Raw genomic sequence first — 21,173 nt, 5'->3', positions numbered from 1 at the left:
GCACAGCCCTCCATGTGCTCGCCAGAGGTACCCTGACTGCCATTAGGTACGAGATGAGCTCCTCAGACCCCTTGTGAGACCATATGCTGGTACGGTTGGCCCTGGGTTCCTCCTTATGCAGGACAATGCTAGACCTCATGTGGCTGGAGTGTGTCAGCAGTTCCTACAAGATGAAGGCATTGAAGCTATGGACTGGCCCACCCGTTCCCCAGACCTGAATCCGATTGAGCACATCTGGGACATCATGTCTCCATCCACCAACGCCACGTTGCACCACAGACTGTCCAGGAGTTGGCGGATGCTTTAGTCCAGGTCTGGGAGGAGATCCCTCAGGAGACCATCCGCCACCTCATCAGGAGCATGCCCAGGCGTTGTAGGGAGGTCATACAGGCACGTGGAGGCCACACACAATACTGAGCCTCATTTTGACTTGTTTTAAGGACATTACATCAAAGTTGGATCAGCCTGTAGTGGGTTTTTCCACTTTAATTTTGTGTGTGACTCCAAATCCAGGCCTCCATTGGTTAATACTTTTGATTTCCATTGATGATTTTTGTGTGATTTTGTTGTCAGCACATTCAATTTTGTACAGAACAAAGTATTCAATGAGAATATTTCATTCATTCAGATCTAGGATGAGTTATTTGAGTGTTCCCTTTATTTTTTTGAGCAGTGTGTGTGTATATATATATATATATATATATATATATGTATGTATGTATGTATGTATGTATGTATGTGTGTGTGTGTGTGTGTGTGTGTGTGTGTGTGTGTGTGTGTATGGATATCAAATTTGGCAGAACTTCTGCTCTGCTCTATATTTTGACTGTGCCTCTTTTCTGTCTTCCCATTTGTAGCCTCATTCCACGATCCTTTCAGTGTTTTCATCTCATCACCACTTGCTCCTGTCCAAACTCCAGTCCGCGCTCCAGTTAAAGGGGAAACAATTTTTCCAAAATTCCACAAAATTAATTGGTTAAGATGTAAACAGAGTTGTTCAGAGTGGTTTGGTGTGAAACACTCTGTTCTAGAGAAACTAACTGAGACAGAACTAGTCACAGTGGTGGTGATAGGACGTCCACCTCTAAAAGCTATAAAATATTGGAATAGCCCTTTATTAGTAGTGACTGAATTCATTTGTTTTATACATGTTGATTTGATGTTTGTTTTCTAAAATCAGTTTTTACAGGATTTAATCTCTCTCTCTTTCTCTCTCTCTCTAGTTCTGAGACTCAGTCATCATGCCTGTGGCCGCCACCGGCACGGAGCCTGGTAAGTCCTGCAGTGACTCACAGTCCTAATATGACTCTATGTTGCCCTAAATCAGGCCTGTTTTTTCATCAAGATTGATGTGGCAATGTCACTCTTATGTCACAGAGCGCATGAAATAAAATAGTTTAAACACTATTAATGTCTGAAAATATACAGTTCACTCCCCAGTTCATAGAGTCTGCAAAAACAGCCTGTTTTGAATTTGTTATGGTTGTGATGTCATAACCATAAACATATTTACATATGACTGCCCAATCAGCGTACAGCAGTTTAGCCCTACCCATTTGGCCTTCAGCAGTTTAGCTCCACCCTTTCAGCCTAAAGTTCTTTAGCTTCGCCCATTTAGCCTACAGTAGTTTAGCCCCACCCATTTGGCCTTTAGCAGTTTAGCCCCACCCTTTCAGCCTACAGTTGTTTAGCTCCACCCATTTAGCTTACAGCAGTTTAGCCCTACCCATTTGGCCTTCAGCAGTTTAGCTCCACCCTATCAGCCAACAGTTGTTTAGCTCCACTCATTTAGCCTACAGCAGTTTAGCCCTACCCATTCCTCCTACAACCATTTAGCCCCACCAATTCCACCATCATCAGTTTAGCCCCGCCCATTCAGAATATAGCACTTTAGCCCCTCCCATTCAGCCTACAAGTGGCCACATTTATACATATAGTTCTTAAAGGTACAGTAACACAAACAGCCTGTTCAATTCTAAGGAATAATTCAGTTTTCATGAAAAAAATATAATGTAAAAATACATTTTGAACATTTTCAGTACACACACCCAAACAAATATGTGGACTTCATAGGAAAAAATAAAATGATATCAAATTGTAGAATATTAAATAATATATATAGTTGAACTACATTTCTGAGTGAACTGTTTTCTATAAATACAGAACAAAAAATTCCCTCTTTCAAAGTCACATGAGTGTTAAAGTTTGAAAGCCCCAATTTTCTTCCAGTAATGGATTTAGTTAGTGGAGCATCAGCTTTTCAAAAACAAACTGATTTTCTCCTTTTGCGTCTGAGTTAATAGCTTTTTCTGAGGCCGTGAATGGCGTCTATAGAGCCCGAGGCTCATGGTGACTGTAGTGAAATCCCCCGTCCCGCCTAATTAGGCCTTTTAGAGGGAGAAATGCGTTTCCTGTCTGGGCTGATTTGCTACTGCGAATGGAGAAGTTCCCCACTTTTAAACAGAGCGCAGTTGGAGGGCTGTTAGCCTCTGTGACTCGGTCTGACTGCTTCTCTGTGTGTTTGTGATGGTTTAATTAAATTGGTTTTGGACTTAATTGAGTCATTTTGCACACTGAACTATAAACTGACCCAGTTAGTGAAAAGTGCATGCGTTCATTACGTTCTCTCTCTCTTTCTGTCCTCCTCTCTCCCTTTCTTTCTTCCTTTCTTCTCTTCTCTCGCTTTTTCATATTTTCCTCCTCTTTTTTTCTTTTTCTCTCTTTTGGTCGTCTTTGCTTTTAACCTATCCACTCTCTGTCTCTCTTCCTTTCACTCTTCCTCTTTTCTTTCTATCTTCCACTCCTCCTTTCTTCTTCCTGCTCTCCTCTCTCTATCTCTTTGTCCCTCTCTCTTTCTCTCTCTCTCTGTCCCTTTCCATCTTTCTTCCTTTACTCTCTCCCTCTCCCTCCATTTCTTCTCTATTTTTTCCACTATTCCATCTTCTGTCTTTCTTTCCCTCTCCACTTTCTCTTCCTTTCTTCCACTCTATCCTCCTGTCTTCCTCTTTCTCTCTCTCTTTCTCTGGACCTATTCATCTCTATGTCTCTTCCATTCTTCCTCTCTACTATCTCTTTATCTTCCTTTCTTCCTTCATCTCTTTTCCTTTCTTCCTTTCTCTGCCGCTTTCCTCTCTCTCACATTTCCTTTTTCTCCCACTCTTTATTTCTTCTGCCCTCTTATCTTTCTCTGTTCCTTTTTCCTATGATCTCTCTCTTTCTCTCTTTCTCTCTCTTTCTCTCTCTCTGTATCTCTCTCTACCTGTCTCTCTCTCTCCGTATCTCTCTCTCTCTGTCTCTTTGTATCTCGTTTGCTCTCTCTCTCTCTCTCTCTTTCTGTTTCTCTAGCTGTGTCGCAGGTTCTGGACACTCTGAGTGACAGCACCAGCTCCACAACCGCAAATGATCTGGACCTCATCTTCCTGAAGGGCATCATGGAGAGTCCAGTGGTGAGTCTCCTCTAAAACTCCCTCACACCAGCTTTACATATAAAAAATCCACACACACACACACACACACACACACACACACACACACAGACAAACACACACACACACATCCACATACATAAACGCACACACACACATACACATGTACATACACATACAAACACACACACACACACACACAGGCTGTATGATCTGTCATGAGATCAGAAGTGAAAGCACTCAGCGTCTCTCAGCCCTGAGGCTTCATTTGCCTTGATTTGCAGTGTTTCAGTGGAACGTTCCAGTTCCTCTGTGATTAATACATCTAAAGGATATATTACACCCAAATGTTCTCCAACAATCACCATATTACACCCAAACGTTCTCCAGCAAACACCATATTACACCCAAATCTTCTCCAACAAACACCATATTACACCCAAATGTTCTCCAACAATCACCATATTACACCCAAATCTTCTCCAACAAACACCATATTACACGCAAATGTTCTCCAACAATCACCATATTACACCCAAACATCCTCCAACATTCACCAACAAATAGAAACGTTCTTCAACAAACATATTACACCCAAACGTTCTCCAACAATCACCATATTACACCCAAACGTTCTCCATCTAACACCGTACTCCATCCAAACATTCTCCAGCAAACACCATATTACACCCGAACATTCACCAACAATCACCATATTATACCCAAACATTCTCCAACAAACACCATATTACACCCAAACATTCTCCAACAATCACCAACAAATAGAAACGTTCTTCAGCAAATACCATATTACTCCCAAACGTTCTCCAACAATCACCATATTACACCCAAACGTTCTCCAACAATCACCATATTACACCCAAATGTTCTCCAACAATCACCATATTACACCCAAATGTCCTCCAAGAAACACCATTTTATACCCAAACATTCTCCAATAAACACCATATTATACCCAAACATTCTCCAATAAACACCATATTACACCCAAACATTCTCCAACAATCACCATATTACACCCAAACCTTCTCCAAGAAACACCATATTATATCCAAACGTTCTCCAACTAAAACCATATTACACCCAAACGTTCTCCAACAATCACCATATTACACCCAAACGTTCTCCAACAATCACCATATTACACCCAAACCTTCTCCAAGAAACACCATATAATATCCAAACCTTCTCCAACTAACACCATATTACACCCAAATGTTCTCCAACCATCCCCAACAAATAGAAACATTCTTCAACAAGCACCATATTACACCCAAACATTCTCCAACACTCACCATATTACACACAAACATTCTCCAACAAACACCAAGAAATCCAAACGTCTGGTCCATATACTGTGCTGTTTAGTCCCATTTCTATATATGGGTCTTAAAGGCACAGTAACAAAAAACAGCCTGTTCAGTTCTAAGGAATAATTACCTTTACATGAAAATTGCTATGGAAAAATTAATCATAAAAACATTTGATATACAAACACACACAAGAACTTCATAGGAAAAAATTAAATGAAATCAAATTGTAGAAATCATCTATCTCTCTCTCCTCATATATACACTGCTCAAAAAAATAAAGGGAACACTCAAGTAACACATCCTAGATCTGAATGAATGAAATATTCTCATTGAATACTTCAAAATCACACTAAAATCATCAATGGAAATTAAATTTATTAACCAATGGAGGCCTGGATTTGGAGTCACACACAAAATTAAAGTGGAAAAACACACTACAGGCTGATCCAACTTTGATGTAATGTCCTTAAATCAAGTCAAAATGAGGCTCAGTATTGTGTGTGGCCTCCACGTGCCTGTATGACCTCCCTACAACACCTGGGCATGCTCCTGATGAGGTGGCGGATGGTATCCTGAGGGATCTCCTCCCAGACCTGGACTAAAGCATCCGCCAACTCCTGGACAGTCTGTGGTGCAACGTGACATTGGTGGATGGAGCGAGACATGATGTCCCAGATGTGCCCAATCGGATTCAGGATTTGCCAATCCTGGTGTTCTCTGGCAAATGCCAAGTGTCCTGCACGGTGTTGGGCTGTGAGCACGACCCCCATCTGTGGATGTCAGGCCCTCATACCATCCTCATGGAGTCGGTTTCTAACCGTTTGTGCAGACACATGCACATTTGTGGCCTGCTGGAGGTCATTTTGCAGGGCTCCTGTTCCTCCTTGCACAAAGGCAGAGGTAACGGTCCTGCTGCTGGGTTGTTGCCCTCCTACGGCCTCCTCCACGTCTCCTGGTGTACTGGCCTGTCTCCTGGTAGCGCCTCCAGCCTCTGGACACTACGCTGACAGACACAGCAAACCTTCTTGCCACAGCTCGCATTGATGTGCCATCCTGGATAAGCTGCACTACCTGAGCCACTTGTGTGGGTTGTAGAGTCCGTCTCATGCCACCACGAGTGTGAAACCACCAACATTCAAAAGTGACCAAAACATCAGCCAGAAAGCAGAAAGGTACTGAGAAGTGGTCTGTGGTCCCCACCTGCAGAACTACTCCTTTATTGAGTGTGTTTTGCTAATTGCCAATAATTTCCACCTGTTGTCTATTCCATTTGCACAACAGCTGTGAAATTGATTGTCAATCAGTGTTGTTTCCTAAGTGGACAGGTTGATTTCACAGGAGTTTGATTTACTTGGAGTTATATTGTGTTGTTTAAGTGCTCCCTTTATTTTTTTGAGCAGTGTAGCAGTGTATATGCACGCACACACACACACACACACACACACACTCACCAGCCACTTCATTAGGTACTATTCAGTTGCTTGTTAACACAAATAGCTAACCAGCCAATCACTTGGCCGCAACTCAATGCATTTAGGCATGTAGAGGTGGTCAAGACAACTTGCTGAAGTGCAAACCGAGCATCAGAATTGGGAAGAAAGGTGATTTAAGTGACTTTGAACGTGACATGTTTGTTGGTGCCAGACGGGCTGGTCTGAGTATTTCAGAAACTGATGATCTACTGGGATTTTCATGCACAACCATCTCTAGGGTTTACAGATAATGGTCTGAAAAAGAGAAAATGTCCAGTGAGCGGGCAGTTGTGTGGACGAAATTGCTTTGTTGATGTGAGAGGTCAGAGGAGAATGGGCAGACTGGTTCGAGATGATAGAAAGGCAACAGTAACTCAAATAACCAACCAAAATCTCTGAAGACTGTTTCCAACACCTTGTTGAAAGTCTGCCACGAAGAATTAAGGCAGTTCTGAAGGCAAAAGGAGGTCCAACCTTTTACTAGCAAGGTGTACCTAATAAAGCGCCACTGAGTGTATATATAGATAGAGAGAGCGAGAGAGTGCTTATAGCATGCACCCATCCCCCGTGGCCCAATGATGGCTGCGAGAGCTGTCAAGAAGGCAGGTCTCGAACTCAGAGCATGGGCAAACCCCAGCGAGGATGGCAGGGAGAGAACAAGGAGTGAGTGCTGGATGGCACTCGAGTCCCAAGCCCTGCCTCCTGGTTGTTGCCTCCAGTCCCGCAGTGAGGCCACTTTAATTTACCTCACGTTTGTTCTGGGCAGCTGAACAGGGGTGGTGACGAGGGGCCAGGGCAACAAGCTCTCATTCCCTCTTGGCTCAGGTGCCCTTAATGAGAGCTAGCTGGTACTGATCTGGCTGGCAACGGACAAGGACAAGCAGCAGCAAAAGAATGAGGACTAAAGAGCTGAAAAGCTTGAGTGAGAGAATGACTGAGAAGTCTACCTTGAAGCCACTGAAAAGTGTCGAGTGTATCTTTGGTTTTGTTTCATTTGTTGTGTTTGTTTGATGTAGATAATGAAGTTAATGTCTGCTGCAACCCTGAACCCTGCATCCAGCGTCCTCCCTGAGCCCAGGTTGAACATAAGGTAAATTAAAGTGGCCTCACTGCGGGACCGGAGACGGCGCCCAGGAGGCGGGGCTCGGGGCTCACATGCCATGCCCCCACTCACTCACTGTTCTCTCATTGCTCGGAGTTCGGGCCCCTCCTTCCTGCCAGCTCTTGTAGCTGCATGCCATAGTGGTGTTTGTTGGTGAATATTGGGGAATGTTGATACTGGTTAAGAATGTTGGTTTTTGGTGGGAATTTTGGTGTTTTATGAAGAAATATGGTATTTGTTGGAGAATGGTGGTTTTCCATAAGCATGGAAAAAATTTCCTCTTTCAAAGTCACATGAGTGTTAAAGTTTGAAAGTCCCAAGTTTCTTCAGTAGTGGATTTTGTTAATGGAGTGTAAGCTCTCCAAACTTTCTCATACAAACACCAAAAAATCCAGACATCTGGTCCATGTACTGTGTGTGTGTGTGTGTGTGTGTGTGTGTGTGTTAGAGAATGATGGTTTTTGATGTAGGATGAAGATATTTTATGGTTAATGGTGGTTTTTGTTGGGTACTGTGGGACATTGTTGGTGTTTGGCTCTGAAATATGGTGTTCGATGGAGAATACAATGGTGTAAGATAAAGAATGATGGTGTTTGTTGGAGAATGTTGGTATTTGATGGAGAATGTTGATCTGTGATTTGTGATCTGTGCTTTAATCAGTCCTCACCCTTGCTGGGACTCTTCTTTTTGCCCATCAGAGTGCAGAGAGTCCGGAGGAGCCTCGGCTTGAGGCGGTCAGAGACAATAATGTGGAGCTGGTTCAGGACATCCTGAGGGAGCTGAGTCCGTTCACACATCGCAGCAATACGGCCGCCGAGCTTTCAAACATCCTCAACCAGCCGCACTTCCAGGTATAACAGCCTCAGATCGAACACCTACTTCCCTTCAGCGCACACGCATATATTACCTTATAGTGTTATTAAATCCTCGTTATATATAATACAGATTACAATCTGCACTCTTGGGAATGATGGGTAAAAAAAGTCATAAAAGTCTTTGTCATTAATTAATTCAATCTCATTTTAAAACAAATAAAAAAACGTTATCAGAAATGATTATTAACATTTGGATTAGTACTATATGAAGCCTCCATTTCTCACATGACAGCAATGTCTGCTTCTATAATGCTTGATGAGATTGAGTGAATACAGAGTGCCCAGTCTGAGAGCACTCCTCAATACAGAATCTGTCAAGATCCTCCAGGGTCCTACCTCCTTCTGCACTCTTTTCTAGGGGTGGATTTCATGATTCTGGGGTTCTAGGCAAAAGACAGGAATGGGGCCCCCTGGATGCACATTTTGATATTTGTTGATATTCGATATTCTACTCTGCAAATAATGATATTGGGACAAGTGAAATCATTTTAAATCTAGTCAAAGTATCTATTTTTCTCATGTTGTCATTGTTGTAATTGTGTGAGATTATCTAACTTATTTCTAGATATTGTTTACTTAAGTATGTGAAATTCTCACTACATTGGTCAATCATTTTGCTTGTTTTTAACCCATAATAAGTCTGACCTGAACTGAGGCTGCATTGAAATGAATGAAAATGATTGTTATAATCACAAACTAACAGCCATTTAAGTTGCATATGTATTTCCGAATAAATTGTTTAACATCAGCACATACAGTTCATCTAATTTGTATTTTCCTAGGGCCCTTGGCTCATGGGGGCCTTTTACTAGTGCAAAGACTGTTTTCCATCAGGACTGATTCAGGGATTGGGTGGTTATTCAAAAGCTTGATCTGTGGTCAGTTAACCATTTTTGTGTGGATTTGGGCACATCGTTCTGCTGGAAGACTAAATCACAACCCAGTTTTAGCTTCTTCACAGAGGCAGCAATATTTTCAGGATTTAAAAACTGAAGGTACCTCATGTTGTCCATGATGCCATATGTTCTATCAAGGTTCCCAGGATCTCAAAACATCACAGATCCTTCATCCTACTTATCGATGAGGTTCTTTACTGGGGTTCTTTCTGTAAAGCTCAGTTGGACCTAAAAAAAAAAAAAGCGAAGTATGAATGGTAACATGCTTCACGTAGAAATTCTAGGGGTGCCAATAATTATGACATAGTTTTAAGAAGGGTATTTGTTTTCTTAGACTAAGTTAACTTCTTTTAAGGTAAGATTTCTGTGAGACTGAGCTAAATAACTGTTTTTCACTGTTTGCCGATAAATGTAAGACATTTTTCATGTTTATAAATAACAGTAGATCATGCATGAGATGGTCTGTTAGAAATTACTTAACAACTCCACACAGTTTGAGGCCAGCGTGTGATGATTTATGACTGCAGTTTGAATAATTGCTAATTGGTGGCATATAAGCTCCCATTACTTGTTAGCTATGTTAGCCTTGTAGCCTCATGCAAGACTAAAGAAACAAGTTTCAAACACCAAACATGTCTTGGCTAAGTGTCTGCGTTAGACGGGGAGGACATTTGTAATTTTTTTATTTTAAAGTATCTTATGACTGATGTGCTTAATGTGGTTCACAGTCACTCCTGGAGACCCATGACTCTGTGGCGTCTCAGACGTGTGAGACTCCGCCCCCCAGCCCACAGGCCTTCATGGAGCCCACAATCAGTCTCCCACCCGTTCCAGCTGACGCTGTACGCATGGTGGGCATCCGCAAAGTGGCCGGAGAACATCTGGTAGGAGTTCTGGAACATAACTGTCAATGTGCATGTCTTATACTTTTGATTCTTGATCACCCAAGTATATTATGTATGTACTATAAATTATTCAGTTAATACAATGAATGATTCAGTATCTACTATGAATTATTCAGGATGTACTGTGGATTATTTAGTATCTACTATGAATTATTCAGGATGTACTGTGGATTATTTAGTATCTACTATGAATTATTCAGGATGTACTGTGGATTATTTAGTATCTAGTATGAATTATTCAGTATCTACTTTGAATTATTCAGTAACTACCTAAAATTAATTATTTAGCATCTATGAATTACTCATTAACTACTTTGAATCATTTAGTATCTACTATGAATTACTCATTAAGTGTTATGAATAATTCGGTATCTACTATGAATTATTAATTAACTATTTTGAATTATTCAGTATCCACTCCAAATTATTCAGTATCTACATATAAATTGTTCAGTATCTACTTCAAATTATTCAGTAACTACTGAACTGTACTACTTCAGTGTGTACTATACATTTTTCAGCATCTACTTCAGATTATTTAGTGTATATACTACGAATTATTCAATATTTACTATGAATTATTCAGTAAATACTTTACATTATACAGTATCTATGTATCTACTTAATTAACTCTTAGTAACTCCAGTAGATGACCTTGTGTAATTCTGAGTGGTCAGTATGGCTTTCTTCAGGGTGTGACATTTCGTGTGGAGAACGGAGAGTTGGTGATTGCACGGATCCTTCACGGTGGAATGATTGACCAGCAGGGTCTCCTGCACGTGGGGGATATTATAAAGGAAGTCAACGGTAAAGACGTTGGTGATGACCCTCGGGTTCTGCAGGAGATGCTACAGGAGGCCAGCGGCAGCGTAGTGCTCAAAATCCTCCCCAGCTACCAGGAGCCCCATCCGCCCAGACAGGTAACAGACACACTGAAGACATGGCATAACAGATTGGAGTACAACTCTATTCAAACCAGACACAAAAAAAGGGTTTGTTTATATTGGCACTGATAGTCATTTAAAGAGCCCTCAAGGGGCAATTTCTCCCATTATAACATTTTATTTAATTTTCCACCCTCTCTTTATCCATTAGAACTAAGTGGGCTGTTTTTGTTAATGTGCCTTCAAGACTGATGTATGTAAAGCTCTGCTCTGATTGGCTGTCCTGTGTATTGTGCCTCTTTTAAAAGCAGTCCACTTTGAAACGTGGCACAAATTGTTAAGCTGTGACTTTAATGTTCAGGTTTGTGTGGGAAAACAAACGCTTTAGCCACTCCTTTCGGATGTGTGGATTCTTTGGGAGCTGCAATGATCTGTTTTCTTCCCAACAGCCAGAAACAGCACAACGTTTAACACCTTTGACACCATTAATTCTGCTGCAAACTGTCTGCATGAACAACACGCCATATTACTTCATAGAGAATGGGCGGGGCTTAACTGCTGTAGGCTGAAGGGGTGGGGCTAAACTGCTGTAGGCTGAAGGGGTGGGGCTAAACTGCTGTAGGCTGAAGGGGTGGGGCTAAAGTTCTGTATATGGAAATATATTCATGGTTGTGATGTCATAACCAAGAGGGCTGTTTTTATGGCTTAATTTCCATAGATGGACCGTATGGACCTGAGAGTGAACATGACATTTGGAAACTCTCACTCTTTCTGGGCTCATTCACACTGCATGCAGGTGCAGGTTGCGCATTTCAAGGTGGAAAACAATGCAATAATACAGCCAGCCGGTCAATACTAGAGTGGTCAGTAGCTAGACATGCAATTTGCGTTAATGCTTGTAGAGCTGCTGTTCAGTCTGGCACTTTGGCGTCTCTGTCTGGCAGTACAACAGTGTTTGGTTAATGAGGCTTCAGAGACTCATTGAGAGACGAAAGGACAGGGACAGGAAGCGTATGACTGGTGCCTGTAGTGTGTATACCGCTTCCCGCTCCCTACTGCTTTCTCATCCACGCACTTTCCTGCTCCTGGTTGCCATGGTGATGGAGCGGAGAGATCCCAGCATCCCTATGCTGTGAGATCCAGCACTATTTGTGTTGCTGGTGGGTGGATGGGCTGAGGGAAGCTGAACTGCATCACAGGCCACGTCACAGAGCATCCCTGTGCAGCTTTCAGAGGAGCTGGAGCTTTATCACTGACAGCCAGGCCTACTGTTACCCGGGGGACATCGCATACAGACTCGTCTCATCATTTTTTAACATCTTTTGCCTTTGAACAGTAATAATAATGAGCTGAATCATCAGTCTGATAGCACAGCTTGTGTGTGCATGATGTAAGCTGCCCATCAAAAGCCAGTGGTGGATGAAGTACACAAATCATGTACTTCAGTTAAAGTAGAGATTATAGAAAATATTTCTCCAGTAAAAGTAGAAGTTCCTCCCTTTAGACCTTCACTTGAGTAAAAGTATAAAACTATTTGCCTTCAAATACTTCAAATAATTATGACTCTAATGTCCTGTTATCATCTTTATAACAAGACTAACTTCATGAACTCATTTTAGGTAAAAATACTCCAGTGTCTCTCTTGGTAATTAATAGAATGTGATTAATTAGTGACACGGATGTCTATTAAAATTATCATAAGCACAAAACTAAGATTTATTTGCAACTTAGTTACAAGCTTAAGTCTAATAAAAACTTGTTTTAATCACAGATTCACAAATGAGTTTCCTTTTCTATGTTGATCTGTAGGTCTCTGTTCATAAACATAAACTAGCCAGAACTAATCATCCATCAATCCAATTTCTAAGCCGCTTCTCCGTCAGGGTCACGGGTAGCCAAAACTAATTTACTATGGAATGAAAGTTTTTGTATAAATTCAGAAAAAGATGCGTCAGTCACGACTGCATGTGCGTCCATATTTCTGTATTATGGTCTATTTACACAAAGTTAGGTTAGTTCATCGTTTATGTTGAATAGACCCTCCCAAAATGTTATGATGCTGCACTGACTTTAAACCGTGTGCTGCACTGGGTCGGTATGACCAACAGGTCAAAACCAGCTCAAAACAAAGTGACCGCTGTGCCCTGATTGGTGTTCTTGCTTTGTGCTTCTTTCGTTTTGACATGTTACGTTTTTATACACACAGAAACCAAAAGGAAGGACAGATTTCTCAAAATGTAGTGGAGTAAATAGTAAGATATTTGACTTTGAAATGTAGTGGAGTGAAAGCAAAATGTCGCCCAAAATGGGGGGTGGGGGGGGGGGGAGGGGGGAGGGGAGTACAGATACATGAGAAAACAACTTGCGTACAGTAACTAATTAATTTATTTTGTAACTGTCCACCACTGTCAAAGGCACCTCGCTTAGCAGAATGTTTTTATGTAAGTGTTTTCTTTGTTTCTTTTCTGTGACTTAACATGTTAAAGCTGTTGGTTCCTTTTTTTCTTGTAAAACTGCAAAACTGAAGGAACAACAGATAAAAGCCAAAGGACACTCATTGTATCCCCTTGTTGTGATGTCGGTGCTCAAACCTTTCAGATGTTTAAAGCACTTTTATACCAGTTGAGTTTAAATGCATACCTTTACCAGTGGAGTATCATGACTGTTGGAGCTAGGCCTTCACTTTGTCCTATACATTTCAAAACTTTTTCAAAAAATGAAAAAAAAAACAAACCTGATTTCTGCTAGCACCCCTATGTAATTTTCAATAGTATGTTAGCGCTAAGCTAACACTGGTGCACATGAACATTTCGTTGACAGTTCTAGATTAAATGCAGATTTTTAAAGCAATGACATTTTATGTGTTGTATTTGAAGCTTGAGATATACACGAACAAATATTTGAGCTTGTATGTATTGGTTTTATAGTGATTCTCATATTTTGTCTTGTAATAACTGAAGCATCTTTTTCTGCAGGTCTTCGTGAAGTGCCATTTTGATTATGATCCGGCCAATGACAACCTGATCCCCTGCAAGGAGGCTGGGCTTCAGTTCTGTACCAGAGATATCCTGCAGATTGTCAACCAGGAGGACGTCAACTGGTGGCAGGTACAGTGGACCAAATGAGGAGGTCTCAGCAACAGATGCTCTGAAACAACCAAAATTTGGGGAAGCACCAAAATTTCCCATGGCCAGTCAATCATTATGCTCTCCGCCTTATTATCTCAGCCCTCATCACTGCTGAGCAACTGTTGCTATCTGCAATTGCCTCAAGCTTTTACCTCATTATCATCTTGAAAGTGTTTGACACTGAAAATCCAGTTCTGGTCAAAAGCTGTGATTGGGAAGCTGTAGAAGTGAGACTGTGGCCCCAACAAAGTGGGGTTTGTCATTTTCTATCCATTCAAAGGGTAGAAATATAAGCCATTCTTTTCCCATAAACACTTTTCATGCTTGCTTCGGCAGCATGCTTTAGCCTAGGATGATTCAGTTTAAGTTTGCTGTGTTGTTTTTACTCATCTTTTTTCATCTGTACATCTTGGCTGTCAGATTTTTTTGCAAGTGGATTATCTAATCCAGTGTCCTCTGAAATATCTCCTTTAGGCTGGGCCCACACTACACGGTTCTAAGCGTGATTGCAAGCCTGATTTGCCTATTGCGTGGGGCAAAATCCAGATTTTCCAGGTCGGGAGCTTGTTCTGAAGCAGCTGATGGTGATGTAGTGTGAGAGGAGAAACAAGTGAATCTTCAGACCTCTGGTTGAACTCTGAAGGGATTGAGAGATATTATAAAACATGTTTGATACAACTCAAAACATTCAAGAGCCCTGCAGTGTGAGAAGGCCAGAGATTTACTCAATGAGTGATTAAAACAGCCAGTCAGAGCTGGCGCATAGAAACAGGGGAAGAGATGTACATGAACACTGCCTGAACAGAGACAGAGTTGAATGTAAAACACAGGCAGATAAGAGCTGATATTATGTTTATAATGTTGGATCCAGACGTCAAAACAGTCTCTTTACAGTTTCAGGTCAGCTTTGTAGTGAAATATTCCTCTAGTTTTCGCTGTGATATCAGCATTTCTCACCACGTATTAATCTCCAGTTGTACCTTTCACTGCACGTAGAAGCACACAGATCCAGTGAGTTCAGCTCTGTTTGTGTCATGTGGAGATCTAGTTGTAGCTCAAACTCATGATGTGTGTTATTCTCTCTCTGCCTCTAGTCCGAGCACCTCATGACAAAAAGACGAGAAATTCTGTGATGCTCTCATTTGGTCATAAAAGAAAATGTGTAAGGCAGCAGGGGTGTGTTTGGGTAGTTCTTGTGTGAATGATAATGTCTGTTTGAGAGGAAATAGAACCTCGGTGAGACCTTTGAGAACAGCTGATGTTGGAAAGACACAGCTGTAACTGGTCGGTTTTAAGATTGGAACGGTGGAAGAGTTAAAGTGACAGTAGGTGCTCAAAAGTCAAGAATAGGGCTGAGCAATAAAACGATAATTAATGCGATATAAATTTTCCTTGATAGAACAATAAGAAATGTTTGATAAAAGTTTGATATAATACTGCATTCTCACAGTTCCATGTTCTAGCGAAAGCCCTGGTGGAGTTTTCTGCTGCAAGGAAAGCAACATTACTCTGCTGTCACCAGGAGAGGGCGCACTTCACAAAATATACATTAGCAATGTCTGAAACGTGGAGTTATACATTTCCTGTTTGAGTGGAGTGACCGGCGACCTGCTCTTCTGTGACCAAGTGTGAGGGATGAGATCAGTGGCGTAACTATACTGTCCTACAGCAAGCTCACCTCTTTCTGTACATCCTAACAAGCTTTAGCAGCATTAAATCACGTCTACTCATCACAACTAAAGTACTGTTACAGTGCTTATTTTAATATTAGTGCATTCCCAAGCAACAGAAGTGACCGAAAGAAGTGGGTTGCAGCCCTGATTTAAACGAAAGTAACCTGAGGAAGCTGTGAGGTATTGGAAAGCGGGAGAATGCTTTCCCATGCTAGCAGTTTTTAGCAGCTGCTCAGTCACTCGCACAACATGGTGAGTTGATGATACTGTTGATCAAACAAGACACAAAAGCACCACTTTCAGTTTAAACGTACCTAAAATGAAGACTCTGATTGTCTGGTGTTGATATTTTGGTTCACCCCTCAAGCCACTACGATAGAATAGAGGAATGCAGTCGTCTGCTAGCTGGTGTCTGCATACTGTGATATGCTCTGACATGGATGTGGTAGGAGTGATGACAGTAAGGTGGTGTGATCCATCACTTACCTACTGAGCCAACTAGTTTGCTGTTCGTACTAAGTTGACGTTGTTGAGAAACTAAACAGGTTAGCACTGTTGTTAGCCACTTGTTTAGCATTTGTAATGGGATAGCCGAGCGCCCGTCACCAGACAGCTAAAAATAATCTTTTCTTTCTTAAATTGACTATTACAAAAACTGTGGGTGTACTTTTCCAGCTGATAAAAACAGCTAACCAGACACTCTGTCCTAATCTCCAATGACAGATTTGTGAAATGATCTAGTGTTTGGTGAGTGTTTGTCATGTTCCAACCTTGACCACTCAAAAAATCAGCCTTCAAATCTGAAAGTAAGACTGATTTGACATATATAGCGATATATTGAACGATTTGAATGTTGTTTGTCGTGATAACATTTTTGTCCATATCGGCTAGCTCTAGTAAAGAGTGGACAAGTTAAATACTGATAGATCTAATATTTAGTTTTTGAGGTTTGTCATTTCTTTGTTTTCCTGAAGGCCCAGCATGTGGAGGGAGGGAGTGCAGGACTGATCCCCAGTCAGCTTCTAGAAGAGAAGAGGAAAGCATTTGTAAAGAGAGACGTGGAGCTCCCGCCAGCAGGTTTTCCATACACTGCACACTACATCAGTTCATCACATGGCTTTATTCTTTTTGTTCTGACTTCAGGCTGGTGCTCTACTGTAAATGCTGTTCTTAAAATGCATGTCAATGTTTGGGTCAGAAAATGACCCCCAAAAAATAAATTGTGATCTAATTACTCGTTCCAGTAAATATATGAGCTTGTTCGACTGAACGGAGTGCTGTGTTTTTCAGGCACACTGTGTAGCGGAATTGGGGGCAAGAAGAAGAAGAAAATGATGTATTTGACCACCAAAAATGCAGGTTTGAGTTTCCACCATTTTTACAGATTATCCAAACTATCTAAGGACACTGCTTCTGTGTGGCGTGAGCGAGGTGGAAAGTCTTGCTTTTCATTTCACTGTCTATGTTAACAAGCTTGAAACATCAAAGAATGCTGTCGAGGATAAACAAATATATTGTGCATTATAAAGGGAAATTCACTCAAAAGAGGCCCTGAATATTCTGTAATAATTCCTAGGACTAAGCAATATGAACGAAACACTGTGCCGTCATGACGTTTAACCTGCATTTACAACATTTGAGTGCAGAAAACTGGCAGAAAACAGTGGACACTTCCAGCATTGCATGAAACGTAGATGTTTTGGTTCAGATTGCTTTATCCTAACAGCATTTACAACAGAATATTCAGGGCCTCTTTCGAGTGAATCTCCCTGTATTTTTGCTGAGCAGAGTGACTGATGTAACTATTAGTCTGGATAAGGAATGTCTGTGAAACTTTCTCGCTGCTCTGCTCAAGCACTGTATGTATGAAAGGCCAGTGCGTCGAGCTGCCGCATCACCTACGCCAAGTAGAGGTGGCATGTATAAATTAGGCCTAAGCAGAGCTCAGCAAAAAAATCTGCCACGGCAAATGCGCAGGTTTATTAAAAGTTCAGTTGTTTTCAACTTTTTTGCGACCAATAGGAGAACAGCTGTTTCTGTGGCTAACTGAAAGGTTAGTTTTATCAGAGTGCAACAGTTGAGCGTTGCCCATGCTGTGAGTGGTATGAAAGCAGCTTGCCGCAGACTCAAATGGTGAGCGCAGCACACACTGTGTTGAGTGTGAAAGTGTGAAAGCAGCTTATGTCTGGAACAAACACCTTGATTCTGATACTGGTGGCTGAGTTTGGACTTTCAGATTAGCCTGAGTCTGATCTGCCAAACATTAGCCCTTCAGTGCATAATTTATTAATGACCCACATTCGTATTATTATCTCAAGATTTTGATCACATAATTACCTGTTTTCTGAAAAATACTGAGGTCAATTTTCTAAATAATTATTTAATTGTTCACCCCACTCATCCCTTCATTTCTTTTCTCAGAATTTGACAGGCATGAGCTGCTGATCTATGAGGAGGTGGCGCAGGTGCCGCCTTTTCGGAGAAAAACGCTGGTCTTGATTGGAGCTCAGGGAGTGGGCCGGCGCAGTCTGAAGAACAAATTGCTGGTGTCCGATCCGCAACATTATGGCACCACCATTCCCTGTGAGCACAAACATACTATACTTACAAGCTCCACACAACCTCCATACACCACTCCCTGGTAGTACAAACACTATACTTACAACCTCCACACAACCGTCATACAATCACACAACCTCCTCATAACCTCCACACACCACTCACTGGTAGTACAAACACTATACTTACAACCTCCACACAACCGTCATACAATCACACAACCTCCTCATAACCTCCACTAACCACTCCATGGTATTACAAACACTACACTTACAACCTCGACACAACCTCCATATGGCCACACAACCTCTACAATCTCCACACAACCTCCCTACAGCCTCCACACAACCTTCATGCAAGCATACAACCTCCACATAACCTCCACACAACCTCCATACACCATTCCCTATTAATACAAACACTATACTACAGAACATTCATACAACCACAAAACTTCTGCACAACCTCCAGAGAAACAATGTTTTTTCCTTCTTCTCTATTTCTGGCGACAGTATGTGAAAGTGTGGACGTAGTATCTTGAATTAAATACTTTTTCAAAATTTTGATTTCAACATTTTCAAAGTTTTCTAAATCATTTAAAAAATAATTGCTTGTTTTCTCAAGATTTTGACATAATACCTTGAAATAGTGACTTATTTGCTTTTTTTTATTTTTATCATTTTGATTGTGTTTTTAAGGTTTACAACCAATTTAATAAAAGAAGTATTTTCAGGGTAAGTTGATGTTTAAATTTAAAAAGTCCACCTTTAATGCCTCAGACACCTCCAGGAAGCCCAAAGTAGGTGAGAGGGAGAACATGATGTACGCATTCACGTCCAGAAGCAAGATGGAGACAGATATTAAAGCAGGTCGTTACTTGGAGCACGGAGAGTATGACGGAAACCTCTACGGCACTAAGATTGACTCCATCCACGAGGTGGTGGAGGCTGGACGCATCTGCATCCTGGACGTCAACCCACAGGTAAGACTGTCCACACAGCATCAGTTAAGTGTTCTGTAATACTTTGGTGTTCACATGGTAGATGCAGTCATTCTGACAGATTGTAATTACATTACAGAAAGCATAGGGGGCAATGCTGCTTCTTTCTTAGTTGTGGGTGTACTGTTTTAGGCCCTCAAGGTCCTGAGGACGTCTGAGTTCCTGCCTTACGTGGTGTTCATCGAGGCTCCTGAGTTTGAGGTCCTGAAGGCCATGAACAGGTCAGGCATTGAGGCCGGTGTGGTCACCAAGCAGCTAACGGTAAGAGTGACTGCAGGTATACAGCAGTATTTAAAAATGACGACAAACGTGTGGTGAGCAGAGCTGTCATCATGCTAGTTAAGCTAATGCTAACCAGCTCCTCTCTCCTTGTCAGCTGCACTGTTTAACATTTGTCTATTGTTAATCAAATGGGTTGAAAATTGAGCTAAACTTTTTATTTTTGATTTTGAAAAAATGCACCAACAACAAATGGCCTTATCTAGTGTGTCACTGAGTGTCTGCTGCTTTTATTATTTACTTATTTATTCATATATTTATTTCCTTGATTTTGACACTCTTTTTCTAAATGTTATGCTTTTATCATTGTATTGAGTTTACTTCTGTAGCACCTTGAGATTTTCACCTAAATGAAAGGTGTATTATAAATAAATGTATAATAATAATAATAATAACAATAATAATTATTATTATTATTATTATCTGTCAAATACTGCTGTATACAGTATTTATACATTAGAATTTTGACATTTAAGTGACATGGAACCTTTTAAAATAGTTAAAGCTTTTCCTTCTGAAAAAGAAACAGAATTAAAAGCTAAAATATCTTTCCATAAAAACACTTGCAGTGTAACTCACCTGTGAAAGCCTCAAGCAAAGCAAGGACAGCTCTGTCTGCATCATCACAGTACATCAGTACATACTGTTAACCTAAATTTCCGGTCGTTATGTCTGTTGTGCTGAAATAAAGTTCTCATAATTACACTGTCCCACCACTAGAGGTTTGTGCATACTCATGGTTAAGAGTAGTTTTAAATGTGCTCACGTTCACACTGACAATTCATGTGCTTTTGTTTTCATGGTTAAACTGTTCACATGCCAAAAGTTACGCTGCTTGGAAGGCTTAACCAAATCCATCCTAATGTTCCTTACCTGCAGGATGTGGAGCTGAATCGCATAGTCGAGGAGAGCGGCCGGATTAAGAGAGCGTACAAACACTACTTCGACCTCACCATCGTAAACGAGAACCTGGACGGAACGTATCGCAGCCTGAAGGCATCTATGAAGAAACTCAGTGGTGAGCGGCAGTGGGTACCTGTCACCTGGGTGTTCTAGACACAAAAACATCATTCATCCTTTATAGAGAGAAACCTTTTAATTTATAAGACGGGCGGTTTGAGATTTCACATGTTCAGGAGCTCTGGTGCTGGGTGTGTGGGTTTCTGCTCTCCCTACTCATACACTACTATTGTTCATGTACTGCAATGTATGTGTTTGTTGAGCAGCAGAATGTCACAAACATCATTATATGGTCTACAGTTGCATTTCAGTTTTGTTTTAAAATGAGTGGGCTGCGTAAAAACATCCTGAATGTTTCAGTCCGGCATTACAGCAGATATTTTCAGCACTACTGGAGCTGGATTAGTTTTAACAAAAGATGTTCATTGTAATTTTGTGCCATTTGATTTGGTCGATTTGGTTGGGATAAACTATCACAGATTCAATGACAATAACACTCCACATAGCTGTGCCTGTTAGCCACATAACAGGAGGCCATTCATTCCAGTTTTTGTGGAATGTTCCACAATTATTACCGTCAGCCTGTAAAAACTACACACACTGCAGATTCATACTGGATTAAAATCACTCCACAATTATTACTGTCAGACTGTAAAAACTACACACACTGCAGATTCATAC

General features: G+C 41.2%; 1 protein-coding gene across 1 annotated transcript in view; it reads left to right on the top strand.

The window, feature by feature from the left end:
* mpp2a (membrane protein, palmitoylated 2a (MAGUK p55 subfamily member 2)) overlaps positions 1 to 21,173 on the top strand; it is a 28,302-nt gene extending 7,129 nt beyond the window's left edge. The window contains exons 2-13 of the mRNA XM_017710356.2: positions 1,224 to 1,272; positions 3,346 to 3,446; positions 8,032 to 8,184; positions 9,833 to 9,988; positions 10,702 to 10,929; positions 13,869 to 14,000; positions 16,669 to 16,771; positions 16,985 to 17,053; positions 18,116 to 18,277; positions 19,033 to 19,235; positions 19,386 to 19,514; positions 20,412 to 21,173. Of these exons, the coding sequence (XP_017565845.1) occupies positions 1,242 to 1,272; positions 3,346 to 3,446; positions 8,032 to 8,184; positions 9,833 to 9,988; positions 10,702 to 10,929; positions 13,869 to 14,000; positions 16,669 to 16,771; positions 16,985 to 17,053; positions 18,116 to 18,277; positions 19,033 to 19,235; positions 19,386 to 19,514; positions 20,412 to 20,588 (1,644 nt within the window). The 5' untranslated portion in view covers positions 1,224 to 1,241 and the 3' untranslated portion in view covers positions 20,589 to 21,173. The remainder of the gene's footprint in view (positions 1 to 1,223; positions 1,273 to 3,345; positions 3,447 to 8,031; positions 8,185 to 9,832; positions 9,989 to 10,701; positions 10,930 to 13,868; positions 14,001 to 16,668; positions 16,772 to 16,984; positions 17,054 to 18,115; positions 18,278 to 19,032; positions 19,236 to 19,385; positions 19,515 to 20,411) is intronic.

Source organism: Pygocentrus nattereri, chromosome 14 (assembly GCF_015220715.1).
Source record: "Pygocentrus nattereri isolate fPygNat1 chromosome 14, fPygNat1.pri, whole genome shotgun sequence".
NCBI lineage: Eukaryota > Metazoa > Chordata > Actinopteri > Characiformes > Serrasalmidae > Pygocentrus > Pygocentrus nattereri.
This window is presented reverse-complemented; position numbering and strand designations above follow the sequence as displayed.